Consider the following 24,197-nt stretch of genomic DNA (forward strand, 5'->3'; position numbering starts at 1 on the left):
AACAGCCCTGAAAAATAAAAAATTAAAATGTCATCTACTATCAGAATAACAATCTACTTACAAGTATTCCATCTTGCTTCTGAACTGCCTTAAAAACCAGCTGTTTTAAATATCATGCAATTTTGCTCTGATGGAAAGCATTTGATTTGACAGTGATTTCTACGCCAATAATCCTTGGAGAAACATGTCCCGAATTTGTTCTACAGACTTCTGAATGCAAAGTAAAACCACTGAGTAATTTTTCTAGCCCAGTAGTATTTTTAAGCCACTAGATCAGTTCTGTAACTCTAAATTTAGTCATATAATCTGATTATGTAAGACAGAAAAGGCAGAAAAGGCAGATCTGGGCAGTGTAATCTGACAATAAATTCAGACAGACATGTGAGAGCCTTTGAAAACACACACCCAGCTAATAAGCATGCTAACAACTCTGGTACCCAGTAGAGCCACCTTAAAAAAATCATTATGTTCTAGTGAATGTCAATATTCATTTTACGATTTTACCTTACTTTCATAGCTTGACTTTAATTTTAGTGATAGTCATTACACGGTCACATTCATATCTCCATCAAAGTTTACAGTAACTGGTGCACACAGCAATTACCTTCATGATTATCAGGAAGAGTTCTGTCTAAACGTATGTACCGGTGCAAAATCAAATTAGTCTAAAAATGGCCAACCTCCCCATCAAACTGGCTCAGAACAGTAACACATGCTTGCACAAAGCTGTCTTGAGAAGTTTACTGAAGAGCTCCTTTTCCTTATCTCTGCTGACCTTGTTTATTTTAAAACAGAAATGAACAAAGCAGCAACATTCTGACTGTACTTTCTGAGTAAAACACAGTTTAGAGTAACCTTATCGCTGCCTTCTTGAAGGACAGGTGAATACTAGACTGCCTACCTCAGCCTGAGCCAAGCAGCTTCCACTGAAAAGCTTAGCACCTGCCCTTGCACTCAGATCATAAGGCTGTATTCCAGGAAAGTAGTAAATACATCAAAGCATAATTTCCATTCACATTAATATACAAACTGAAACTTCATATATACAGGTTGAATTCCAAGAAAGGAACAAATATTTTTCATACAGTCTCCGATCCCAAAACAGGAAGTAATCCAGTAAGAATCCAATTAGCAACACATCACTATATAACATCTTCAACAATTGTAGTGTCAAAAATTTGGTAATAAACTTGATGATTCACTGCATCTCTGACATTATAGGACTTGATGAAGCATTCCAGCCATGGCAAGTCATCTATAAACAGAACCAAAATTATTGTTGAATACTGATTTCTATTTTTTATAGGACAGAAGTATAATTTGGCTAGGATCTTTACTAAGATATCTAAATTTATACAACAGTTAATAGGAAAATATATGAATTACTGATTTTGAAATTCCAATTTGTACCTTAAAATTTCTCATGCTATCTGAAATGGTGCTCAGTGACAAATTCCCAAGCCTTGCCCTCCCCAACCCAGCACCTCCCTGAAGCACTTGGTACCAGTAGTTGTACCACAGCAAAGCACATAGAAAGACTTTCCAGTGATAAGACACATTTCCATGTGTCTCAATGAGACAATGTTATTGGCCTCAAAGGTAACATCCTTGACCCCCTTTACAGCAGGGCCACTTTTTATAGGTATGGTAAAGACTCCAGCAGAGTTATGGTGGTCATTGACAGCCAGGTGCTTAGAGGGAATACATTCCAAAGGTTGAAGCTGTGGCAGGGACATACAGCTACTTTGGGCATGTGTAGTTCATGCAGAGCTACTTTCTGCCACAAGTGAAACACTGCACAAAACCATCTGTGCTTGGGTTTGGATTAAGTTCTTGCTCAATTTCCATGGAAGTCTGCTGCAGTAAGGGATGCTCTAAATCAGATGAGCATTCAAAACTAGAACCTCATCCAAAGCATGTGCCATGTGCCAAATTCCTTTTCAGTTTTCCCTAATGTGTTGTGACAGCACGAGGGTGTTCTGGTTAACTTCCATATGAATACAAATGACATGTTGGTGCCTGCATAGTCATGACTGTATTCGCATATCACTGCATGCTACATGTGAATTTACTGAACCACTGCTTTTGTTTCTCAAAAGGAAGTCCTACTATTATAGGAATGTACTGAACAAATAACTGGAACTTTTCTTACCAACTCCTGCATTTCTCTGTTCTGAGTTTTGCCCATGCGTAATATGAATTCTAAGACTTTGCATATGCAATAGCAGACTGAAAGACCCTTTCCCTTCCCATTCCCCTTTCAAAATATCAGCAAGCTGACCTAATTTTCCTCCTGGAGGACAGAGCGCATTCATGATCATCTGCATCTTCTGCTGAAGAAAATCAGTAGTTAAGATTTCAGAGGCAGGAATTTTGAAGAACTTTTCCTGGAGGAGAACAGAAAAGTATGAGGTGTTGGAAAAGGGATAAGAAATCATTAGCCAGAATCCTCACTGCATGCTTTTTTTATAATTAAGAAATTTAAAATTATCCAGATAGGCAACACAACAGAAGAACAATATTATTTCTACAACTGTTCAGATACAGAAAAAAAACAAATTGTCATAAAAATTAAAAAAAAAAAAAAAAAAAATCAAGTCTGTATTTCAGTACCCCTGAGTATTCAGGGACTAGAGCCACCCAGAGAGCACACATATAACTGGCAAACATTTCTCATAAACCTCCACAAGCAAACAGTGTTATAGCCAGAGAGGATGTTCAATCCTCCTCAACAGTCCCTCGCCGCTGTGAGTAGAGCATTTTGAGAAGAACAAAGTGACTTGAAAACAAGGGGGGACTGTAATCTGGCTTCATACAAGTGGAACCCCCTTAGCGCAACTATCATTTTTGGACAGTTTTAGAAACTATGGAGAAAGAAAGGTATCCTGCAGTATAAGTCTGATTGGAGGAGTGAGATAAAGAATGGAACATGCCACATAAACCTTTTCTGTGTATTTTAAAAACATATGCAGTAAGCATGACTCACAGAAGTACCATTTTATTTTTTTCTGTTTGTTACCTGATTTTGTATCCCTAAAGACTCAAAAACTTCTTTTCTCAAAGTGAGCTAAGGTTTTTGATGGCACTTTCTTCTTTTTGTTAAAAGATACAAATACAGAATTATCTGCCTTTGTGTAATTTTTCTGTGACATGTTTTTTGGAAGTGATCACAAGTTAGCAGATAATCCAGTAGCAACCTTGACAGACAACTACTTTTTCCTCTTACTCTTCCAATTCTTCTTCTGACTATAAAACTTTTAAATTCTTTTCCTTCAATGCCTTTTCCTATAAAGAGGAGAGGAAAGAAAAGAACCGAGAGCATTCCAGCAGAAGCATGACTGGAAATTAGTGAAGTTGCATTTCAAAGTATCCCAGTTCCTTCTCAGGTGGTGCTGGAGGACCCAAGTTTAGGCTTGGAAGGTACTGGCTTGTCTTTGAAGTGCCACCACCAGGAAGGATAGCAGCTGGCATTTCAGAAGAAACTCTGGTTTTATTTTTCCTGCAGCCAAGCTGTAGTACTAAGCATTTAAGAATCTGAGCTACCCTGAAATGGAGATTTTTAGAATTCTTCATCAAGACACGGTTTAAAAATCTTTCCCCCCACTTTCTTTTTGCAGTTTAGTTTCTCGATATAAAAAGAGAAAAGGACAGTAGTAGAAGGAAAAGTCGACTAGCTGAAATGGGGATTGCAGTCTTTGACCTCCTTGGCTGCTAATACACTGTATTTAAAGAAAACACACAGGTTTTCCAAATATTTTTCCTTACAGTCTTAAAATTAACGGAAGAGTATTCCCTTCAAAGTCTCTTAGCATAATGGTGGAAAACTTGTAGAGATATATATATATATATATATATATATATATATATATATACACACACACATTAATTAGCATTGTTGTGTGAAAAAAATATTCCCACTAAATTGTTTCTCTCTCTTATTTTGGATAAAGTTATAATTCTGAAGTGCCACTACACTATTTTCTGTTTGGGTAGACAGATTACTCCAAAGTGTATTGTGAGATCCTGATATTCCCAACTATGAACTGCTGGAATCAAAATGCACTTATAGAAAGACAAAAGGAATAATATAATACTAATCTATTTTATATTATAATTCTATTCTTTGCCAAGCTCTTCTCACTTTTTAAAAATTATTGACATACCATCTCAAAATTTAGGGTAGTCACTATAATGGGCATATTCATGTGTGTATAAAAACCAAGACAAACCAACCAAGCAAAAAAAACATAAAAGGTAAAACAAAAGAGGAAAAAAAACCCACAAAGTACAGAGCAACAGATATTTCTACTGCACACAAAAATACATCTAAAGGAGTAAATTCCCTAAGGAGGATGCCACACATATACAATTCATCTTCAACCCCAAATTAGAGATGTAGGAAGCAATGACCAGCTCTGGTTACTAAAAATTACATTCCATATATCTTCATTGATGGACATTACAGCACTTGCACCTGTCCTTGCAAAACACTGCAGGTAACATAGAATGAATATTTCTGTACATACACTTGCTATTTTGAAAACCAGTAAAATCCAAAGCCACATAATCTGTACAGTCTACCTTTACCTATATTTACTTACATAGTCAAGAAGGTATGCATCTAGTGCTCCTGTTCCATCAACCAGTGTAAACTTCATAATAAAAACATACTGGAGTGGCTCAATGCCTAAAACTGAATTTAAAAGAAAAACGATCAATTTGTGTCTTAGAATCAGTACGCAAGACAAACTATAACAACTCAAGCTGACAATATTCTTCCTTTAACAGAAACTGACTTTGAAGACTGCCATTAAAAGTATAAATTGAGAAGGCAAAAAAAAAAAAAAGGCTCTGAATAGCAAGAAGTGGTTTGTATTTTGAGAGTGCATTGCAATCTGCCTAGAAACACTTCAACAGATTAGTCTATAAACACAGAGATTTTCTTTTTTAAGCACTTATTCTCATCCTAGTAAAAGAAATGCTAATATTTGCTTAGATCTTAGATACTACCTTGGTAGGTTCCTCCTCCTCCTTTTATCCACTGAAGATTAAAGGAGACTTGTTCTTAACTCAGTGATAGTAAGCTGCCATTCCACCTGAAAACATATCTTCTGAGGAAAAAAATTCTTTCATATGATGTAGTAAAAACTACCAGGCAAAGCCTTATTCAGGAAAACTGCTGGCAGTTCTGAAAACATTCCAACATACGTAAATGACTGTAGTCATTCTCTCACTGGCAGCAGTAACTGTCATGCTGCAAACATAGAATATCTTAAACATTCAAAGTTATTGCAACTCTTCATCAGTCTTTTCTGGGTACATCTATTTAAACTGGCTAGTCATTTTACGTTCAACTGATCTGATATACTTGCAGGTTACAATTAATCTGAAAATAGAGATGATAAAAGAGTACTAAATAAAAAATAGTTTAAATGCAGAAAGCATTTAATGAATATTGCTTTCATTTTGAGAATTAAATGTCAATTGCAGATGCTGTAACACTGCCAGTTATTTTTTACTTTTATTTAAGCGAATATAACAGTTCATTTAAGAGAACCACTGTACTGCTCGAATAGTTTTTTTCTTTAATAAAACTTCTACCAAGCTTAGATACTACTAGATATTACAAATTAGTATGTTAGAACATGAATGGATAAGCATGAGAACATTCCTTTTCTTTAATGTGAAGTTTTAAGCTCTATTTTATCTTCAGCATTTGAATGTATTGACTACATAAAGTAACACAAAGCATGTAACACATGTGCTACAGTGTAATTCCTTTAATTTAAATATTATTTCTTGCAGACTCTCTGGAATATGCTTAGGATCAATTATGCTTACAGAAGAAAAAAAAGTCTAACTTGCAATAGCCATCTTTAGGTCAGAAAAAATATATCTTCAAAAGGAAAAGCAAGACTAACTTTTAGGACTTCAAGCATGTACAAGTTTAAAACTGACATCTGCAACCAAAAATTCATCACATTTGTGATGTGCCACAATACATGTTACTAGAGACACCTATGGTAAAGGAAACTAACATGTAAAATCCTTTAATTAATACTCTGACAGTTTCAAAAGGAAACATATTATTTTAACTGGTAAAGGTGAATTAATTTTACAGCGTCATGCTCAAACATAACCATAAATGACATACTTCCTGTACAAAACTGTAACCCAGAAACCAAACCACTTCACATAAATACTTCAGAATCAAGGCACAACAGTAGTTCAGGACAATAACACGTCAGCTGACCTTGTGCTATTTCAGTTGGTTCCCATGATGGCTGTTGTTTTTCTGCTACCATGGAACTTAGACTCTTGATAGGCTTTGGAGTTGAACACTGCTTGCACCTAGCATTTAAAACAAGATACTGAGACTAAGCAAACACTGATTTGTTTATACTAGAAGTTTCTGCACAGGAAAAAAAAAAAAAAGAAATCTGATTTTCTTTTTGATTTGCACTCAGTGGGAGTGCAAAAGTATTTTTATTGCTGTTTAAAATAACTGTTTTACCAGATAAACGAGCTTTAGACCACACCAAACCCCTTAATACTCCTTTTGAATTATCCCTGCAGAGAAATAAAATCATGTTGGTTTGGAAAAGATCACCTCGGTGAACAGGAAGGAGGAAAACTGTGTATCTAAGGTGTGAGAGTCAGGGTTGTTCAGCCTGGAGAAGAGAAGGCTCTGGGGAGACTTTAGAACAGCCTTCCATTACCTAAAGGGGGACTGCAAGAAATGTGGGGAGAGGCTTTTTACAAGGCTATGTAGTGATAGGTCAAAGGAGAATGGCTTTAAACTGAAAGAGGGTAGATTCAGATTGGGCATTAGGAAGAAGTTCTTTACTGTGAGGGTGGTGAGGCCCTGGCACAGGCTGCCCAGAGAAGCTGTTGCTGCCCCATCCCTGTCAGTGTTCAAGGCCAGGTTAGATGGCGCTTTGAGCAATCTGGTCTAGTGGAAAGTACCCCTGCCCACGGCAGGAGGGCTGAAACTAGCTGATCTTTAAGTCCCTTCCAACCCAAACTATTCTACGATTATAAGATCACTACATTGCTAAATATACATTCATATGCGACCACTTTGCTGTTTATCAATATAAACAACACCTAACTTTGTAAAAGCAGGAACGAATCTGAATTTGTAGCACACTAAAAACACAACAAGGTTAGAAGAGAAATTTGGCTTTACGCATGTTAAAAAATATTAACTATGAGTTATTAAAACAATGTTTCTTATTACTTGTATTTACACCAGTAATTATAAATTTTACATGAGACACAGCAAATGTTGTAAGTGGATAAAAATGTTGGAGAACTGTATTTAACATTGTTCTCATTGGCCTCAAGGAATAAAATTACCGAACAACTATTACTTTTTCCAAATTAAGCTGTTGCACTAGTATATTACAGTTAGAACAAACCAGACATTTTTTACCTTTTAGAATTAGATGCAAAATGTGTCATAAAAATCAAAAGCACTGGTTTTGTTCAAGTGATATAAAGTCAAGCTCAACGAAGCTACTTTTTTTCCTTTAAAAAACCCACCAAACTTCAATACAGTAACTGAGCCGGGGATTTTTTTATATGCACGTGTGTTTATGATTTTTATATTTATATATGAATACGCATGCATATATGCACACGCATAAATATTTATACAGTTATCCAAGCTCACTGCTATAGCAAAAATAAATTTGCATTTCATTACACTATCCAGAATCTTTTTTAGACTTCGCTAAATATATGCTAGTGATAAAAAAAGCACATGGAACAAAGCTCTGAGCTGTCACCATTCTTGTGAGGCTCTTTCGTAAACATCCTATAAACAATCATGGAGTATGTTCTAGAGAGTTGGTTTTTACAATACAGCCATTTAAACAGAAAACATCTGAAGGCGAATTGTCCTTAGCTGGGAAACTACATGGATTATGAAAGTGCAAGGGGAAATAGTTTGTACTGGTGATCAGACTCAGTAGGAATACCTATATATTATCTTTATTTAAAAAAAAAACTGTAAACGGCCAAAAGAGCAAAACAATATATGGCAAAGAGAAATAATTATATGCATTCATTTTATCAGGGCCTTATGGGAAACTTTAGGGTCATGTGAAACATGCAGTATTTCTGCACAGAAATTTTTTTACTGCTTACAGGACTGAAGTAGTGCAACTCTGCTCTGCTTGAACTTACTAGAATTGCTGGGAGGGAGGACTCAATAGCTTGCATGAAGTACATTCCCATAACTGAGCTTGGTAAATGCATGCTGCTGTGTGTGGGAGAACATACTACTGCTAGCTCTCATTGAGCAGGAGCACCGTATTGCATAACATGGCTCCAATACCAGACCTAGATGGATGTACCATATTGCACAGCCTTGGATCTGTGGAATTTAGAACCCCCCTGAAGTTGTCTTACAGTGACTGATATCCACAAATAGGTAAGGCACTTCACAGTGTTGTGGATCTCAATAAATGTCAAATGGTTAGGAAAGGCTGTCCAAAATCACAGAATCACAGAATGGTTTGGGTTAGAAAGGAGTTCAAAGCTCATCTAGTCCAACCTCCTGCAATGAGCAGGAACATCTTCGACTAGATCAGGTTGCCCAGAACCACATCCAGCCTGGCCTTGAATGTCACCAGGGATGGTGCATTTACCACCAATTTGGGCAACCCATTCCAGTATTTTACCATCCTCATGGTAAATAATTTCTTCCTCACGTCCAGCCTGAATCTCCCCTCTTTTAGTCCAAAATCAGCACCCCTTGTCCTATCACAACAGGCCCTGAAAATCCCTTATTTCTTCCCAAACCCAAGCTTTCTCAACACTAAGAATAAGAGAGAATGAGATGTGGATTGACAGCCTGAAATTATTTCCTAGGTCTCTACTTAAATATCGTGCGTGTACAAAAAACCGCCAGCATACAATTTTAAACTAACAAATGTATTGACTTTAGCCTAATGTGTAAGACCAGAAAATGTATTTAATGTATTTTTCTGGCCAGAAAATGGAAGATATGGACTAAAAGTGGACTATTAAGGAATTCTGCAGCCTAAAGAGGTTCACATGTGTGGTTTTGTCCCTAGCATACTGCCATACCCTCACCTCACAGGGAAGACTGAACCTGGGACACTGCATCATTAAGGTCATAAAACTTATAGAGCAAGATAAAGCCCAGTTGCAGTTGAGTCCTTTGAAACAAAGTAGTAGTATGGCACTTCATCCCTGAGCTTAGTACAGATGATCACATTATGTAATCTGCATCAAAGAATCTTTGGGTAAGTTATGCCTTGAGCACCGTGTTTTGAATTACTGAAAAAAACTGAATCTATTTATTACTGCTACTACTAAAATATCAACAAATACTTTTAACCTACCCATAATATTTTATGTTCCCTTGGAAAAGAAAAGGAACTGAAAGATCTAATAAGTCAAGACCATGTTCTGTGGATCTCACAGGAATAACACATTTAAATTTCTTTGTAAGCTTCCAGATTTCTTTTAATGTTCCACCTATTAAAAAAAAAGAAAAACATAGTGGGTTTTTTGAAACTGTAATCAAGAATAAATCAAACAACTTGCAGTTCCTGGCTAGTAAGATACTGATTTCAGGACCTTCAATAGAAATTGAGATCCACTATTGAGAACTGAGAAATTGATCCATTACCTTCTCACTCCTACTCAACAACAGACTCAATAAAGAATCAAAGATGGACATTAATGAGAGCAGATACCTTAATATCTTCCTCGTAGCTATCACTGCAACCATGAAGTTGTATTTAGTTAGCATCATCTTCATATAACTTCTACTATGATTTTACCAGCAAATTAGAGAGAAAAAAAACCAAACTATTTGCAATTGCTCCTAAAATCTATTAATTTTTAAGTAGCAGTTTATGAAAAAGTAGTAATTCAACCATGTCATAACTGACATGAGGTGGGAAATGCAGAACAACCAAACTTCATGCTAATTTGAGTGCCACTAAACTGGGGCCATGCTATGAACACAGAAGAAATTTAACATACTAACAGCTGGTATCCTAAGATTTTCCAGTTCCAGTGACAGGGAAAGGTTCAAATTTATTGTAAGTCACAGGATAACCTGCCTTCTGTCTCTATAGTATGGACTGCAGAACTGATTAAAGAATCTTTTTGACATTTCAGCAATTCAGTGGAAATGTGGTTAAATTTATTAATTTAAAACATAGAGAGCAGTTATTTGGACATAGTTCAATAAAAATATATGATTTAATCAGCTTGTGAACAACAGCTAAAAAAGAGAGCAAGCTGTTTTAAAATATTCTACAACTGTGTTGTTTACCACTAACTATAAGATGCTTCAAAGAATTTATGACAAATAATTAGGACACTGGATTGTAAAATATTTATCACATATACTTATTACCTGTGCAATACAAGTGACAAGAAAATAAAATCAATAAAATTGTATTATTACTGGCGATTGAAAAATGCACAGCAGGAAACATCTTCAATAAACTTAACTTCTAGTAAAACAAACAAGAAAAAAACCAAAGAAAACAGAGGCACAAATATCTGAAATGGCTTCCCAAAAGGTTATAAAATAAAGGTCCTCCAAGTACAGTGAGACATATAAAGCCTCTCATGTATACTTGAACTCTCATTCAAGGGATTAACATACAAAACTCAGTTTTAACTGACATGGCTAAAAGGTCTCTAGTTTCAAATTTGCTGTAGCAAGAAGCTACATCAAGCAAATGTATTCTGGCTTCTAAGAGACTGGCATAAACCATAGAAAATTGGCAAGGATTGATAATGGCATGAATCACAGCGATCTCACATACAAACAATGAGGATACACAAGAGTGTTAATCTTCCATGTTAACTGTAACATTTCACTCTTCAGTTCAACAAGTTTGTAGCAATGGTTATAGATTCCCCTCACTCCCTGTGGAGGGCCACATAAAATTCTGTCCATTACCCAACTATTTACTCAATTCCAGCCCAAAAGATGCCAAACACTCAAAAAGAAGTCCTTGCTTCAGCATCATGATTATAAGAAAGAATACTGGGTTACAGAAGAGCAAATTGCTTGTGTTTATCAAATGGGTAGAATCTAGACTACGTCTGTCTAATAAAAGTCATATGTTTGGCATTTGAGGGTTGTCTGTATCTGGAAAAGTGCTGGGAAAATTTCTATGGGGACTTCAAAATCTCCACCTCAAAAATTTTAGAGATAAATATTAAAATGGCATGTGGCTTCATGACCAGTGCTCTGGGAAAAGCATGAAAACACTCATTATGCCTTTTCCTTGTGCTCCAATATAAAGCATGTGTATCCACATACAGAAATATTTAGCTGCTGGCACTTCAATACTCGAAAAAAAAATCTACCAAGATTTATATATATATGGGGGGAGGGGTATTTTAGGAACACACAGTAGAAATAGATTATTTTTTCTTTTGTTTTCACAAAGATAAGGTTAGATTGAGGAAAAAAAAAGGAAATAAAACAAAAATCCAGTTTGGAACATAAAATGTCTAAAACAAAGCAACTATCAGAAGTAGTTGACTATAAAACAACTATAAAACAGAACTATAAAACAGAAGGGGTTTTGTCATTGACCCTTACACAAAGGGCCACCTGACTTATTCACACCACCACTTCAGCACAACTGAAGACTTTGTTTTAAACTCAGAATGGTGCTACATGCAATTGTTTTCTATTCAAAACATTCCTTATTATTATTACTGCTAAATTGCTTTGTTTAAACAGTCAGCGGCTATTTTCGTCCCCCGAGGAAATCTTGTAAAAACCAAAAATACTTCCTGCTGCAAGAAGCTCTATTAGTCTGAAACAACACTGACATCCAGAGGCTGACAAAGTTAATTCTAGGCTTGCATTATCAGAAGCTTTCAAAAAACTTTTCCACATTAATACTAAAAAGTTGGTTGTTTTTTTTTTTTGAAGACTCTGAGTTCTCAAATCAGAACTGAGAAAACAGTAAGCACAGCTAGAAAAAAAACCAGAGATGTTAATTTTAGCAGAAACAATAGTAAAATTATTGGTATAAAGTAGATCTTGTAAGATTTTCATAGATGACTTTTTGCTGTTTGCACAACAGTAACTTAAAGTTCCAGTTGAGTTTGTTTTTGAAGACACCTTTATGATCATCTCTACTTGAATACAACTTCAACATATCTTAAGTTTATATATGCTCAGAGTGGACACCCTGTTGTAGGAAGTGATATATTTGCAATTTGTCTTACCTTCTATCATAAGCAATGAATTTTTAGGATCTTGAAGAATTTCTTCATGCCTTACAAAATGGATAGCTATTTTCCTTTGTTTCTGGTCTTGTGTAGTCCACATTGCAGAATCATACCAGGATGTGTTGTGTAATTCTGGGTTTGGAGCAGGAATGGCAGAGCCTTGTAAAATCAAGGCCAACTCATCTCCATGTGGAACATCTTGCCTAAAACAATTTCCAAAGTGAGTAAGTAAACTCTAACAGCTTCTCCTTAGGCAATGTAGCAACAAGGACAATAGTACTCTGAATAAATATTAAAACATAAGAGTTAAAGTATATACAGGAAAAATAACTGGTTTATATCAGCTTAGACATTTGTGGTTGTATAGCAAATTATGACAAGAGAATTAATTTTTGTGTTAATAAATTCTCTAAGTAATCTAATTTTAAGATTATGGCGCAGAGGCAGCCTTACGACTTCATCCACATGTATGTAAATCCATGCAAGAAAATAAATTATATAAGCTTTATATGATTTCAGTTGGGCCTGAATCCACATTAAAAGGGCCACATAACTGCATACCATTTCAGTAGAGTGGAAAGACTGTGTAAGTTCATATAATTTCAAGTTTTATGCTCTAGCCTATTTTATTTTGCATATCTGGTGGGTTCAGAAGGACAGGCACACAATAGCTTCATGTATGTCCTGCAAAGGGAAAATCTGCAACTCCGCACCACCACAGTTTCTTTCTTATTCCGTTAGAATGTACCATTTGTACATTTCCAGTTGTTACTCAGAGAAATAATGCAGGTCATTCAAAATTTTACCAATATTGCCACCAACAGGCAAAAAGCCAGTGGTTGGCACACAAAAATGCCTTTGAATGTTTTCTCCTAAGCAAGACAGGGCTTCAGGAATATGAACCGTGATAAAAAGACAATGAAAAAGCTATTTCAGAAATCACTGAAAGAAAGTAGGTGCCAAGCTTCAGAGTTGACTTCTGCAGATTATTCTGACAATTTCACTTTCAAACCTAAGAGCAGCTGCTTCCACCAGTGAGCAGGATAATTCCTGCCTCTGAAACCAGATGGTGATAATTCTTCTGCTGTGACTACGGAACTGGCACACAAGAGGTCTTCCTGGACCTGAACTTTCATTTCGTGAACACAGTGCTGTTCATGTGAACTCTTTCCACTTGTGTTCCTGGATTACTATTTTAAATGCAACAGCAATAGACCTAACGTAACAGGCCATCTTTCTAGATATACCCATTAAACTCTTCCAGCCTCTACAGCCAGCCTGTAGATTTCCTGCAGAGGCAGGAATGGAATGAATTGGTTTTGAACTAAGCTACACATGAGGGTGGAAACTTTCGTAATGTGGACACATTAATAAAACTATCCAAAGTCTAAAACTATCCAAGTCTAAAAAAACCAAAAATAAATCTCTCAAGGATTTTATATGCCAGGTGTTACGTGCATCTTACTGCACCAAGTGTTAAAGAATCAAACTTGTATTGAACGTCATTAGTGCATACTAACACAGCATACGCTAAAACAGGAAACAACTTCTGCCCCAGCAGAACATGTAGGAGAGAACTATGTCTCTAAATGTTTCCTTCCTGGGCCTCTTAACTCACCCAAATGCAGGCTGCAGTACAGATCCACTAATTTTCACTTTGGCATAAGGATAAAGTTCATACAGAACAAAAAAATTCTATCAATTGTATCTGCTTATTACAGAGTTGGCAAATATATCAAGAAAGTAAGGAAAGTAGGAGAGATAGTAATTTTCTCCTTTTTATACCTGGTAATAACAACCATGTATGCTGTGAAAATGATGAAGTATTTCCTCTTACATTAGCAACCAAGAGAATGTTATAACAACACCTGATAAGGACCAATATTGTTAAAGGGGCAAGCATACGACTTAGCATCCAAAAGCTGACAGAGAAGGATAGCAGGGGCATTTTCTTGTCTCAGTAATATTTGTATGTAACATATTTTCACTGTACAAAAAATTTTAAAAGGTTAGGAGAATGCTACCATGCCATCTTTTAAGGAAAACAGTAGTTTAGTTTCACCAGTAACAATAAAACTGCTTGCTTGGGACAGATGCTAGGTTAAGTCAGGCAAAAAAAAGTGACACAGCATACAGATGATCAAGAATAGGACTGTATCACATCACTCAGTAGTTTAATCAAAACCAGGCCATTTCAAACAGACTTAGAATCATAGAATCACAGAATAGTCAGGGTTGGAAAGGACCTTAAGATCATTCAGTTCAACACCCCCTCCCTGCCATTGGCAGGGAGATCTCACACTAAACCATGCTACCCGAGGCTCTGTCCAACCTGGCCTTGAACACTGCCATTCACAACCTCCCTGGGCAACCCATTCCAGTGCCTCACCACCCTTACAATAAATAATTTCTTCCTTATACCCAGTTTGAACTTCCCTTGTTTAAGTTTTAACCTATTACCCCTTGTCCTGTCACAACAGCTCCTAACAAGTAGTCCATCCCCAGCATCCCTATAGCTCCCCCTTCAGGTACTGGAAGGCTGCTATGAGGTCTCCATGAAGCCTTCTCTTCTCCAGGCTGAACAGCCCCAACTTCCTCAGCCTATCTTCATACAGGAGGTGCTCCAGTCCCCTGATCATCCTCGTGGCCCTCCTCTGGACTTGTTCCAACAGTTCCATGTCCTTTTTATGTTGAGGACACCAGAACTGCACACAGTACTCCAGGTGAGGTATCACAAGAGCAGAGTAGAGGGGCAGGATCACCTCCTTCGACCTGCTGGTTCCAATCCTTTTGATGCAGCCCATGATACGGTTGGCTTTCTGGCCTGCAAGCGCACACTGAAGCCGGCTCATGTTCATTTTCTCATCGACCAGCACCCCCAAGTCCTTCTCCGCAGGGCTGCTCTGAATCTCTTCTCTGCCCAGCCTGTAGCTGTGCCTGGGATTGCTCTGACCCAGGTGTAGGACCTTGCACTTGTCATGGTTAAACTTCATGAGGTTGGCATCAGCCCACCTCACAAGCGTGTCAAGGTCCCTCTGGATGGCATTCCTTCCCTCCAGCGTATCAACCGAACCACACAGCTTGGTGTCATCAGCAGACTTGCTGAGGGCACACTCAATTCCACTGTCCATGTCAGCGACAAAGATGTTGAACAAGACCGGTCCCAACACTGATCCCTGAGGGACACCACTCGTTACTGGTCTCCAGCTCGACATTGAGCCATTGACCACAACTCTTTGTGTGCAGCCATCCAGCCAGTTCTTTATCCACTGAGTGGTCCACCTATCAAATTGATGTCTCTCCAATTTAGAGACGAGGATGTGGTGTGGGACAGTGTCAAACACTTTGCAAAAGTCCAGGTAGATGACATCAACTGCTGTACCCCTGTCCATCAGTTCTGTAGCCCCATCATAGAAGGCCACCAAACTGGTCAAACTTTCTTTCATTTTTAGAAAAGCAATGATAAAACGGTCAGTGAGCTGACCCAGGTCAGAAAAAAAGACAAAATACCAAGGTTAATGGTATTTCCCTGGTATTTTTGGATCTAGAAAATATGCCCTCTCTGGAAGATACACTTCAGTGAAAGATACTTTTTTCATTCATTTGGAGACTACGATACCTTTTTGCATATCCTATTTCAAATCTACAATATAACTTCAATATGGGAAAAACTGCACTGCTAAATCTGAAAAGAAAGAAAACTTCTTTCTTCAAAAGCACTCAAAGGACTCTGTAAAAAAGGAACAAATCTGATATTTTCAAATTTTCCTATTACCAGTGAGTTTCAAATCTTTGCTCAAAATGAAATACATTTACATTCAGCTCATGTTACACAAAAAAGATGAAAATACACTGAAAATTTAGGCATCCCAAAACCTATAGAACAATTCATAATTGCTTTTATTGTGTGAAACACTTACAAAGAGTTGCATTTGGAACAACGAAGTTTAACAGCCTGATAGAGCTTCTGGGGTTTATAAGTTCCCAGCTTTGCTCTAATGCGGTACTGCTGAGGAGCCGCGCTGCTCAGAATGGTTTTCAGTTCTGTGTTATTCAGATCCAGATGACTCGTTAATACTGTAAAATAATGAAGACAAAACAAAAAAAGCTGTACATACCTATTAAACACCATAATATGTGGAATATGGGAAATGGCCATTCCAAGTATGCATTTTCTCTTACTGTCCAGCTTCCCTTCCCAGTTACAGCCTCAATTTATCAATATAACATGTTACTACAGTCTTTCAGGTAAATTACAACAAATGTTGTTGAGCTGATGTCTCAAAAATATTTTTGTTCTTTAGTAAAAGTAAAATCTATGTTTAGGTCAAAATGTTTCCTACCTGTAACAGGTAACTGCTGATACCTCTTCAAGTCTGATTCAAAATCTAAAATAAAGAAGAATTACCTAATTATTTTCATTCCTTCTTTACCATGTGGGCACACAAAAACAGATAAGACAGGCAGACAGACACATATATAAAACCAAAAGCTGAACAAAGGAAAATGAAGATCCCAATAATGTATGGAAACAATACTGCAAAAGGAAAATGCAAAGTAAGCAGCAAACATTAATTATGAAAAGTTAATATATTTGAGGAGAAATTAGTGTATACATTAAAAAGCAATGCCCATCAAAATGAACACTTTTCAAATGCATACTGTGAATGATACTGCTAACATAAACTGTATTTATTTCCCTGTAAGCCCTCTGGACAAGAGCATAAACACATTATTCTAAAAGCACTGTGGACCGCCTAGGGCCTTCTCTGAGCAACCTCTACTACACATGCACAGTACAGTAAATATGTGCAAAATTATTTCTAAATTTGCAGTGTTATGGTCTAGACATGAGGGATTTATTCTTGCCTTTTACACCCTTTCAGAAATGTCCGTGTCAGAGTATGTTAATAATGGCTAAGTACCATATGATTTTAAAAGCTAGAAGCAAAGACGCAAACTATGTGCAAACAGCATTAGAGTTTAATTCATTTTTAGCTATTCTGGGTTTAAAATACCACTGGAAGAATAATATGGGAACTGTAGAACTGTCTGTAAAATACTACTTTTCCATGGCATTGCACCTTGCAACTCTGCCACTGAAACAATTTTCCATCCAATGGCTTTACAAGGGCTCCTCAAACAAGCAGCTGTTTAGTAGTGTTTTCAGTGTCTGCCTCTGAGTAATCCCCCTTTAGAGGGAATTAATCAGTGATTTATAATCTAATATAGTATGAATAAGACAACACCTGTGTTTAATAATTTATTCACTGCCTCCTATGAAAGTATTTTTCCATGTATATGAAAGGCTTCAGCTGCAAGACAGGTTAGGGTAATGTCAATTTCCAGTCCAATAATCCAAAAGAATCCTCTAAAGCTTTGTGTCTGAAACTAACATTATACACTTACAGAAGCAGTAACTGTGATCTTATCTTAACCATGTATGTGTTAGAAGAAACAGCATATCAGCTTTCAATTCTTCCTACCTGCATCACTGTAAAAAGAGTCACGTACTTCAACTGAAGACATGCTTTCCATATCCTGACTGTCGGACAGATCCACCGATTCTAAGAATCTATAAATAAATAAATATTTTATATTCTGTGTAAGTCTCTCATATATATATATACATACACACATATATGAAGCCTAGTCTTTATCAATACACAGGTGTAATGTTCAGACATAAATTTTCCAGCTGAGACATAAATTAAATTGAGCTGGAAGTTGCAGGTATGTATATTAATGATGAAGATCAGACACTCCTTTCCAAATAATTTCTGGAACTTTAAACACAATATAGTGTCAAAATAAATCCGTCCAGCTGGAAACAGAATTTCTGATTTTGGGTACTTAGCCTTTCCTGAGGAGGGGGAAGGAAGGGAGAGGAGAGAATTTATGACCAGTGGAAGAAGGAGCAGGCCTCTCAGGAGGATCTCAGGATGCCATGAGGTTATGCAGGGAAAAAATTAGAAAGGCCAAAGCCCACCTAGACCTTAATCTGGCTACTGGCATAAAAGGTAACAGAAAATGTTCCTATAAATACATTAGCAACAAAAACAGGGCTAAGGAGGACTGACACACTTTATTGGCTGGAGGACAAACGTAGTGACAAAGGATGAGGAAAAGGCTGAGGTTCTTAATACATTCCTTGCCTCTGTCCTTACAGGAAGGCCAGTTGTTCTCCTGGTATGCAGCCCCCCAAGCTAGAAAACATGCTCAGAATGAAGCCCACATAATCCAAGGGGAAAAGGTCAGCGACCCACTACACCACTTGGATACACACAGGTCTGTAAGGCCAGATGGGATCCATCCAAGGGGACTGAAGGAGCTGGTGGACATGCTCACTGAGCCACTTTCAGTCATTTATCAGCTGTCCTGGCTAACTGGGGAGCTCCATTTGACTGGAGAGGCTGAGGAAACTGGGGGTGTTTATCCTGGAGAAAAGAAGGCTCAGGGGAAACCTTACTGCTCTCTACAACTAGCTGAAAGAAGATTGTAGCAAAGTGGATGTTGGTCTCTCTTCCCAAGTAAGACGTAACAGGACATGAGGAAATGGCTTCAAGCTGAACCAGAGAAGGTTTTGACTGGATATTAGAAAGGAAGAATTTCTTCACTGAAAGGGATGTCAAACATTGGAACTGGCTGCCCAAGAAAGGGGTTGAGTCACCATCCCTAGAGGTATTTAAATGGATGTGATGCTTTGGGACATTGTTTAGTGATGAACTTGGCAACATCAGGCTAATGGTCTGACTCAGTGATATTAAAGGTCCTTTATAACCTCAAGTATTCTATGATTCTTTATGCATATAACACTGTTCAGTAAAACATTTATATTCTATGACTCATTTTGAGTATCTTTAAGTCTCACCAATTTCAAATGTGCTCAATTTATTTGCTTAACCATAGATTTATCTCTAAAAGATTATATGCCAGTACAGAAGAGAATAAATGTGATAATTATTACAACACTATAGAACAGAAATCTCAATACCTACTGTATTTTAAATTCCAAAAATTAGCCTTTATTTACATAACTCCCCAAATACTCTTCATATTAGTGGTGCTAAAGATGTATGGTGTTCCAGAGCTTCCAGTTCTTACATATTTACATTTCTAATCTCTACAGTTGTTGCATTAGCTTAGAGTTTTCCAGAATCAGCTAGAGAAAAACCCCACCCCTACATATAGAACTTACGCTTTTAGATCCTTAACATCCGGGTTACTTTCTTGTAAGACTCCTATTCCTCGACCATAACCGGTACCTCCATGAAGATGAAATTCTAGATGTGAGGCATCTTCATTATCAGCACTTGCTTGTTTTGTACGAATACTGTAAATTCTCAGAAAACTTCCAATCTGGGAAAAAAAAAAAAAAAATATTGGTTGCTTACTTGGACTGAATCACATAACAGCTGAGAATTTCAGGGACCTCTGGAGAGTGCCTAGTCCGACCCCCATGCCCAGAGCAGAATCAACTAGAGCAGGCTTCTTCAGGCTGTCTCCAGCTGGGCTTTGAGTGTTTCTGAAGATGAAGACCCCAAAACCCCTCTGGGTGATCTGTTTGTTTTGCTTTATCAGACAGCATTAGTGGCAGCAAAGGCTGATTCAGAACCAGCACAAGCGTTCTTACTGATTCCCAAGTAGACTTCAAAATACAGATCAAACGAGCCAATATATTCCTTTCCTGAGGGCACAATTTGTCTTCTATATTCACAACACAGCCTTCTGGAGACTGCCATGCTGTGATTTCTCCATGTATGCTCACACTCAGCAGTTGATCTCATGTCCATCACCATGCATGGGCTATTATCTGTTCATGTTTACATGCAAACACATCTGCTTACCCAGATTTCTTTATCTTGTCTTACATTACAGGTAAGATTTTTTTTCTACACCAGGATACAAGGCAACACGTTACAAATTCAAAAATTCTGGCACTGGTCTTAACTCTGTTAGATTTTGTCCTTGGGTACATGGAGCACATCTTGTTTTGCTTAGAATCACTTTTGTGCTCTCTAAAACAGTTTGTCAAGTTATACAAATGGACTTAGGCTAACTTATACAAGTACCTATTAAGAAAGAAGTTATGGAGGCATGAACATCAAATACATCTTTAACTTTGCTTTTATTTCAAAAAACCACTCCCACTGTGCCTCCCTCTCACCTCCCCGAAAGCCTAAACCCAAACCAAGGTTCTAAAGGTAGACAATCTGGAGACTTAATTACATAGTTAATTTTCCTTCAATGTGTCTTAAAAGCCTTTGAATCAAATTAACTAGCACCCAAACCCTTTTTCTGAAGTATAACCTGAGATCCAGCTGATAGCTGGCAAGCTACACATTCAATAACCTGAATTTATGTTCACTCTAAGTATCTTTAAATTGCTCTATACAAATGATGAATTACTTTAAATTTAGTTCAATCAACATTAATATTACAGCAGAATTCTGTTAAATCTTACTTCTGTTTCAGCTCCTGCTTTAACCTGTAGAAACCTAAAAAGTATCCCTATTAGACTGGATTGGCCAGGCCCTAGTATGACATTTATAAATGTATATGAATATATATATATACATAAAAGCAGTTAAGCAACATTTATTCTAGAATCCTCCTGTGCATCAAGGAACAGGCTATGAGTATATAATGCTGGTACCAAATTGCTCTTTTAAACAATAATCACACTGAAAAAGGCAGCATACTTTCAAACTGAGGCACCAGGGACATAAGAAGCACACTTCAACCTGCACCTATTTTGCTTCTAGCATGGAGCTCTTATAAGAGTTTTAGTTGATCTGCATCATTAAGGGGCTGCTCATTTTGTTCATTCAAAGTGTATCAACATGACAGCTTGTGCATTTCGGTGGCAGTTCAGAGGCTTATCTAAAGCCTTTTTTTATCTTTCTCAGGTGTGAAATTTCATTTAATTATGTTGAATATTCAAAAATGCAAGGGACAGTTGTATTGTAAAACTGATCTGGTGACTATGATAACTGCATTTGGAGAAAGCCTTTTTTTGTTTTTAAGTTCTTAGCAAAGTTCGACTTATCAAACAACCTTATGTCAATTTAATAGTGTCAAAATATTCCCCCCCCCAGTAATTTGTATATAAGTGGGAAAAAGTTGATTATAATTGAAGAACTTTTTTTTCAAAAACCATGTATGAAAAGTATTTACTATTTACTGTATGCAAAAACATAAAACATTAAACATGGGAGGAGAGAGTCCAGAAGGCAAGAATACAAAGTGCTGGGTTTGTCTTCTAGAGTCGTGTGCTGAAATTTATGCAAGAAGCCAGCCAAACTGCATGTCTTACTGTCCCGAGATTCATGACTATAAAAATATCCTCCTAGTGCAGTTTCTGTGAGCTCCTTTGGGAGGCAGCATTGCTTACTGTTAACAGGGTGAGCAAATGTTACCGCTGAAAATGTTACCGTATTTCTGTTGTTTACAGAATGCCTGCAGACCGAGTACACTTCATCTACCTGACTGAGAAGAAATTATAACCTTCATTAAAGTAAACAGCATGATTTACAGAGCCACATCTAAAATCTACTACAAAACCAACTCCTTACTTGACTACAGCAGTTCTGCTTATGAAATTACCCACCTCATTTAAAGCAAGTTCAGTTAAAATGAAATTAAAGCAGTAAGGACACATTTACTCTATTTCATATTGCTGCAAGAAGACTCTATTTGCAGTCTAATTCAAGTATGACTATTTTAAGAATAAATATTAAGGTTAAAAGAAAAATTAAGAAGTTGCATATGCAGTTCCCTGTAGTTAGTCAAATAAAACAACTTCCTAATTTATATCAAAAATTCCCTTAATTATTTCAAAAAATATAGGGTTGCATTAATTTTTAAGGCACTGATGAATTTGGAACAGTCATTTATCATGGTAGTTAAATTTTCACATCTGGCCACAAAGAACTCATGACAAGAGGCTGTCTTTATTTACAATAATCTGTCCTAATTTTATGCCTATTTTATGGCTTATTATATTCAATGACATTTCTCTGTCATAATTTCATCATATCAACAGTCTTAATTTTATTGACTAGATTGTGCCCAACTTTTTGCAAATGACAGGAAGCCTATACACAGCACATGGGTACAGTCCTTTGCAATAGAAAATATCAATGTAAAACCATTAAAGGATTTGGAGGACTTGGGGGTAGGATGGTGGTGTGGTTTGTTGTTTTTTTCCCTCTTTTAATGAGTACAAAGACGGAAGAGGGGAAAATACCATGGACAGGTCCAAAGAATGCTATCCAGGCCTGAAAAGTAGGAAGCTAGAAGTTACTGCAGTCATGTAACTCATTTAAGTTGCATGTTGGAAACGTGACTCAGACACCTGAAAAGCAAACAAGGCTTCTTAGTTCAAAGTACTATCAAAAAAAGATATTACACTGTATACAGAAGGAGGAACAGCTGAAAATATTCTAATTCTGCATTTGAAGACACATAACATGAAGCAAATACTGTGGACCTATGAACTAGGATTGGTATGCATACTCAAGCTTAGTTGTTTTAATTGTACTATACAGAAAATGCAAGGCAACACAAAAATGATGGTATCAAGCCACAAGAGGACAGGATCACATATTCAGTGAATGACAATACATAAGGAAATTTCTAAGCCACTGTAGACAGTTGGACCCCTGCAGTGCGCTGAGTGAGCACTGATGCTCACTCACCTTGATGCTTACCATCTAGCAAAATGCCACAGATGGAGAAACCCATGGCACAGTTCTGTTGCAATGCCAGTGAATCCTGAGACCCTCTGGAAACATCAGGATGAGAAAAGCTAAGAATAATGAACTACAGCCTATGAGGAGCAACTGTATCCTGGAGAGTTAGTTGCAGGCTGGGGTTCCTAGAGTAAAGAGAAAGCTTCATGCACTCCAGGTAGCCAGAGGAAGAGGGAAATTCAGGAAAAAGCAGTGATCATCAGTGTCTCTGCTTAGCAGCTCCTGCTGTTGTCTTTATGCCTCAGGAAATAATTTCCTTCAGAGATGAGATTTCTGAAAATTCTGTTTGTGTTCTGTTAAGGCATCAAATGTTGAAAGCCACAATCTTGCCCAGCAGGAAATGGAGGCAAATAAATATAGGGGACAAAAAGTCTACTTACAGTATCAACTCTAGTGTTCCTTCAGTATTACTAAAGTTCCCTCCACTGAAAATTGTAAATATTATTTGACTGTTTCAGAAAATGGGATGAAATGCTCCTGTCTTCAGTGTTCTCTGGATAGATAATCCAAAGAGTGAGCTTTTAACAAACTCTTGTAGGAATATCCCTGACACTGTGCTCCAGGATTTGCTAAAATTTCACTATAATACATTACATATGTTCTCTAGACTAGTAGTGCTTACTCAGATCTTCCTTGTCTGAATATTTTTTTTTTCCTCTCCAATCTACTCTTCTTAGTATCAAGGCTGCGTAAAACTGATTGTTCCTACACAAAACATAATTTCAGAGCTGCAACTGTCATTGCAAATGGTACATGATAATATGGTAGAGTGTAACCTAACAATTCGATAACAATTTACATTAAAAAAGGCAATTTTAAGCTACTGTCAAATGCAGAAGAAACATGAAAAATAGTGTACTTTTATTATTTCTGAAGCCATAAGCTGGCAAAGCATTTACTACAGTTTCTGTCCACAGTGTTCTCTGCATTCACGTTCAGGAAGGTGCACATGCACACACCAAACACTCTAGCTTTATACACCTACATAAACGATTTCTTAAAAAATTTTCACATAACATGACCCTGAAATAAATATTAATCAGGTTAATATAGAGTATTTCAAATATACTTTCTCATGACATAACATTATTTCTACCAGTATTTTAAACCAAACCTTTCATTAAATTATCTATTTTAGGAAAAGCCACTCCAAATTCTATTACCTTTAGATTATTCTGTGAAATAAAATTAATT

The 24,197-nt window shown here is 36.9% G+C and overlaps 1 protein-coding gene across 3 annotated transcripts in view; it reads right to left on the bottom strand.

Annotated features, from left to right (window-relative positions):
- Positions 1-350: 350 nt before the first annotated feature.
- Positions 351-24,197, bottom strand: part of POT1 (protection of telomeres 1) — a 65,256-nt gene continuing 41,409 nt past the window's right edge. For all 3 annotated transcript variants that reach the window (XM_062609723.1, XM_062609725.1, XM_062609724.1), the window contains 10 exons: positions 19,448-19,608; positions 17,736-17,824; positions 16,593-16,637; positions 16,170-16,326; positions 12,247-12,452; positions 9,375-9,510; positions 6,254-6,351; positions 4,602-4,693; positions 2,282-2,387; positions 351-1,255 (listed from right to left, as the gene is read on the bottom strand). In XM_062609723.1, coding sequence (XP_062465707.1) covers positions 1,143-1,255; positions 2,282-2,387; positions 4,602-4,693; positions 6,254-6,351; positions 9,375-9,510; positions 12,247-12,452; positions 16,170-16,326; positions 16,593-16,637; positions 17,736-17,824; positions 19,448-19,608 — 1,203 coding nt within the window. In that variant the 3' untranslated portion in view covers positions 351-1,142. The remainder of the gene's footprint in view (positions 1,256-2,281; positions 2,388-4,601; positions 4,694-6,253; positions 6,352-9,374; positions 9,511-12,246; positions 12,453-16,169; positions 16,327-16,592; positions 16,638-17,735; positions 17,825-19,447; positions 19,609-24,197) is intronic.

The sequence above is a fragment of the Pezoporus occidentalis genome, unplaced genomic scaffold (genome assembly GCF_034315485.1).
Source record: "Pezoporus occidentalis ecotype Australia unplaced genomic scaffold, CSIRO_AGI_Poc_V1 ctg14, whole genome shotgun sequence".
NCBI classification, from domain to species: Eukaryota; Metazoa; Chordata; class Aves; order Psittaciformes; family Psittacidae; genus Pezoporus; species Pezoporus occidentalis.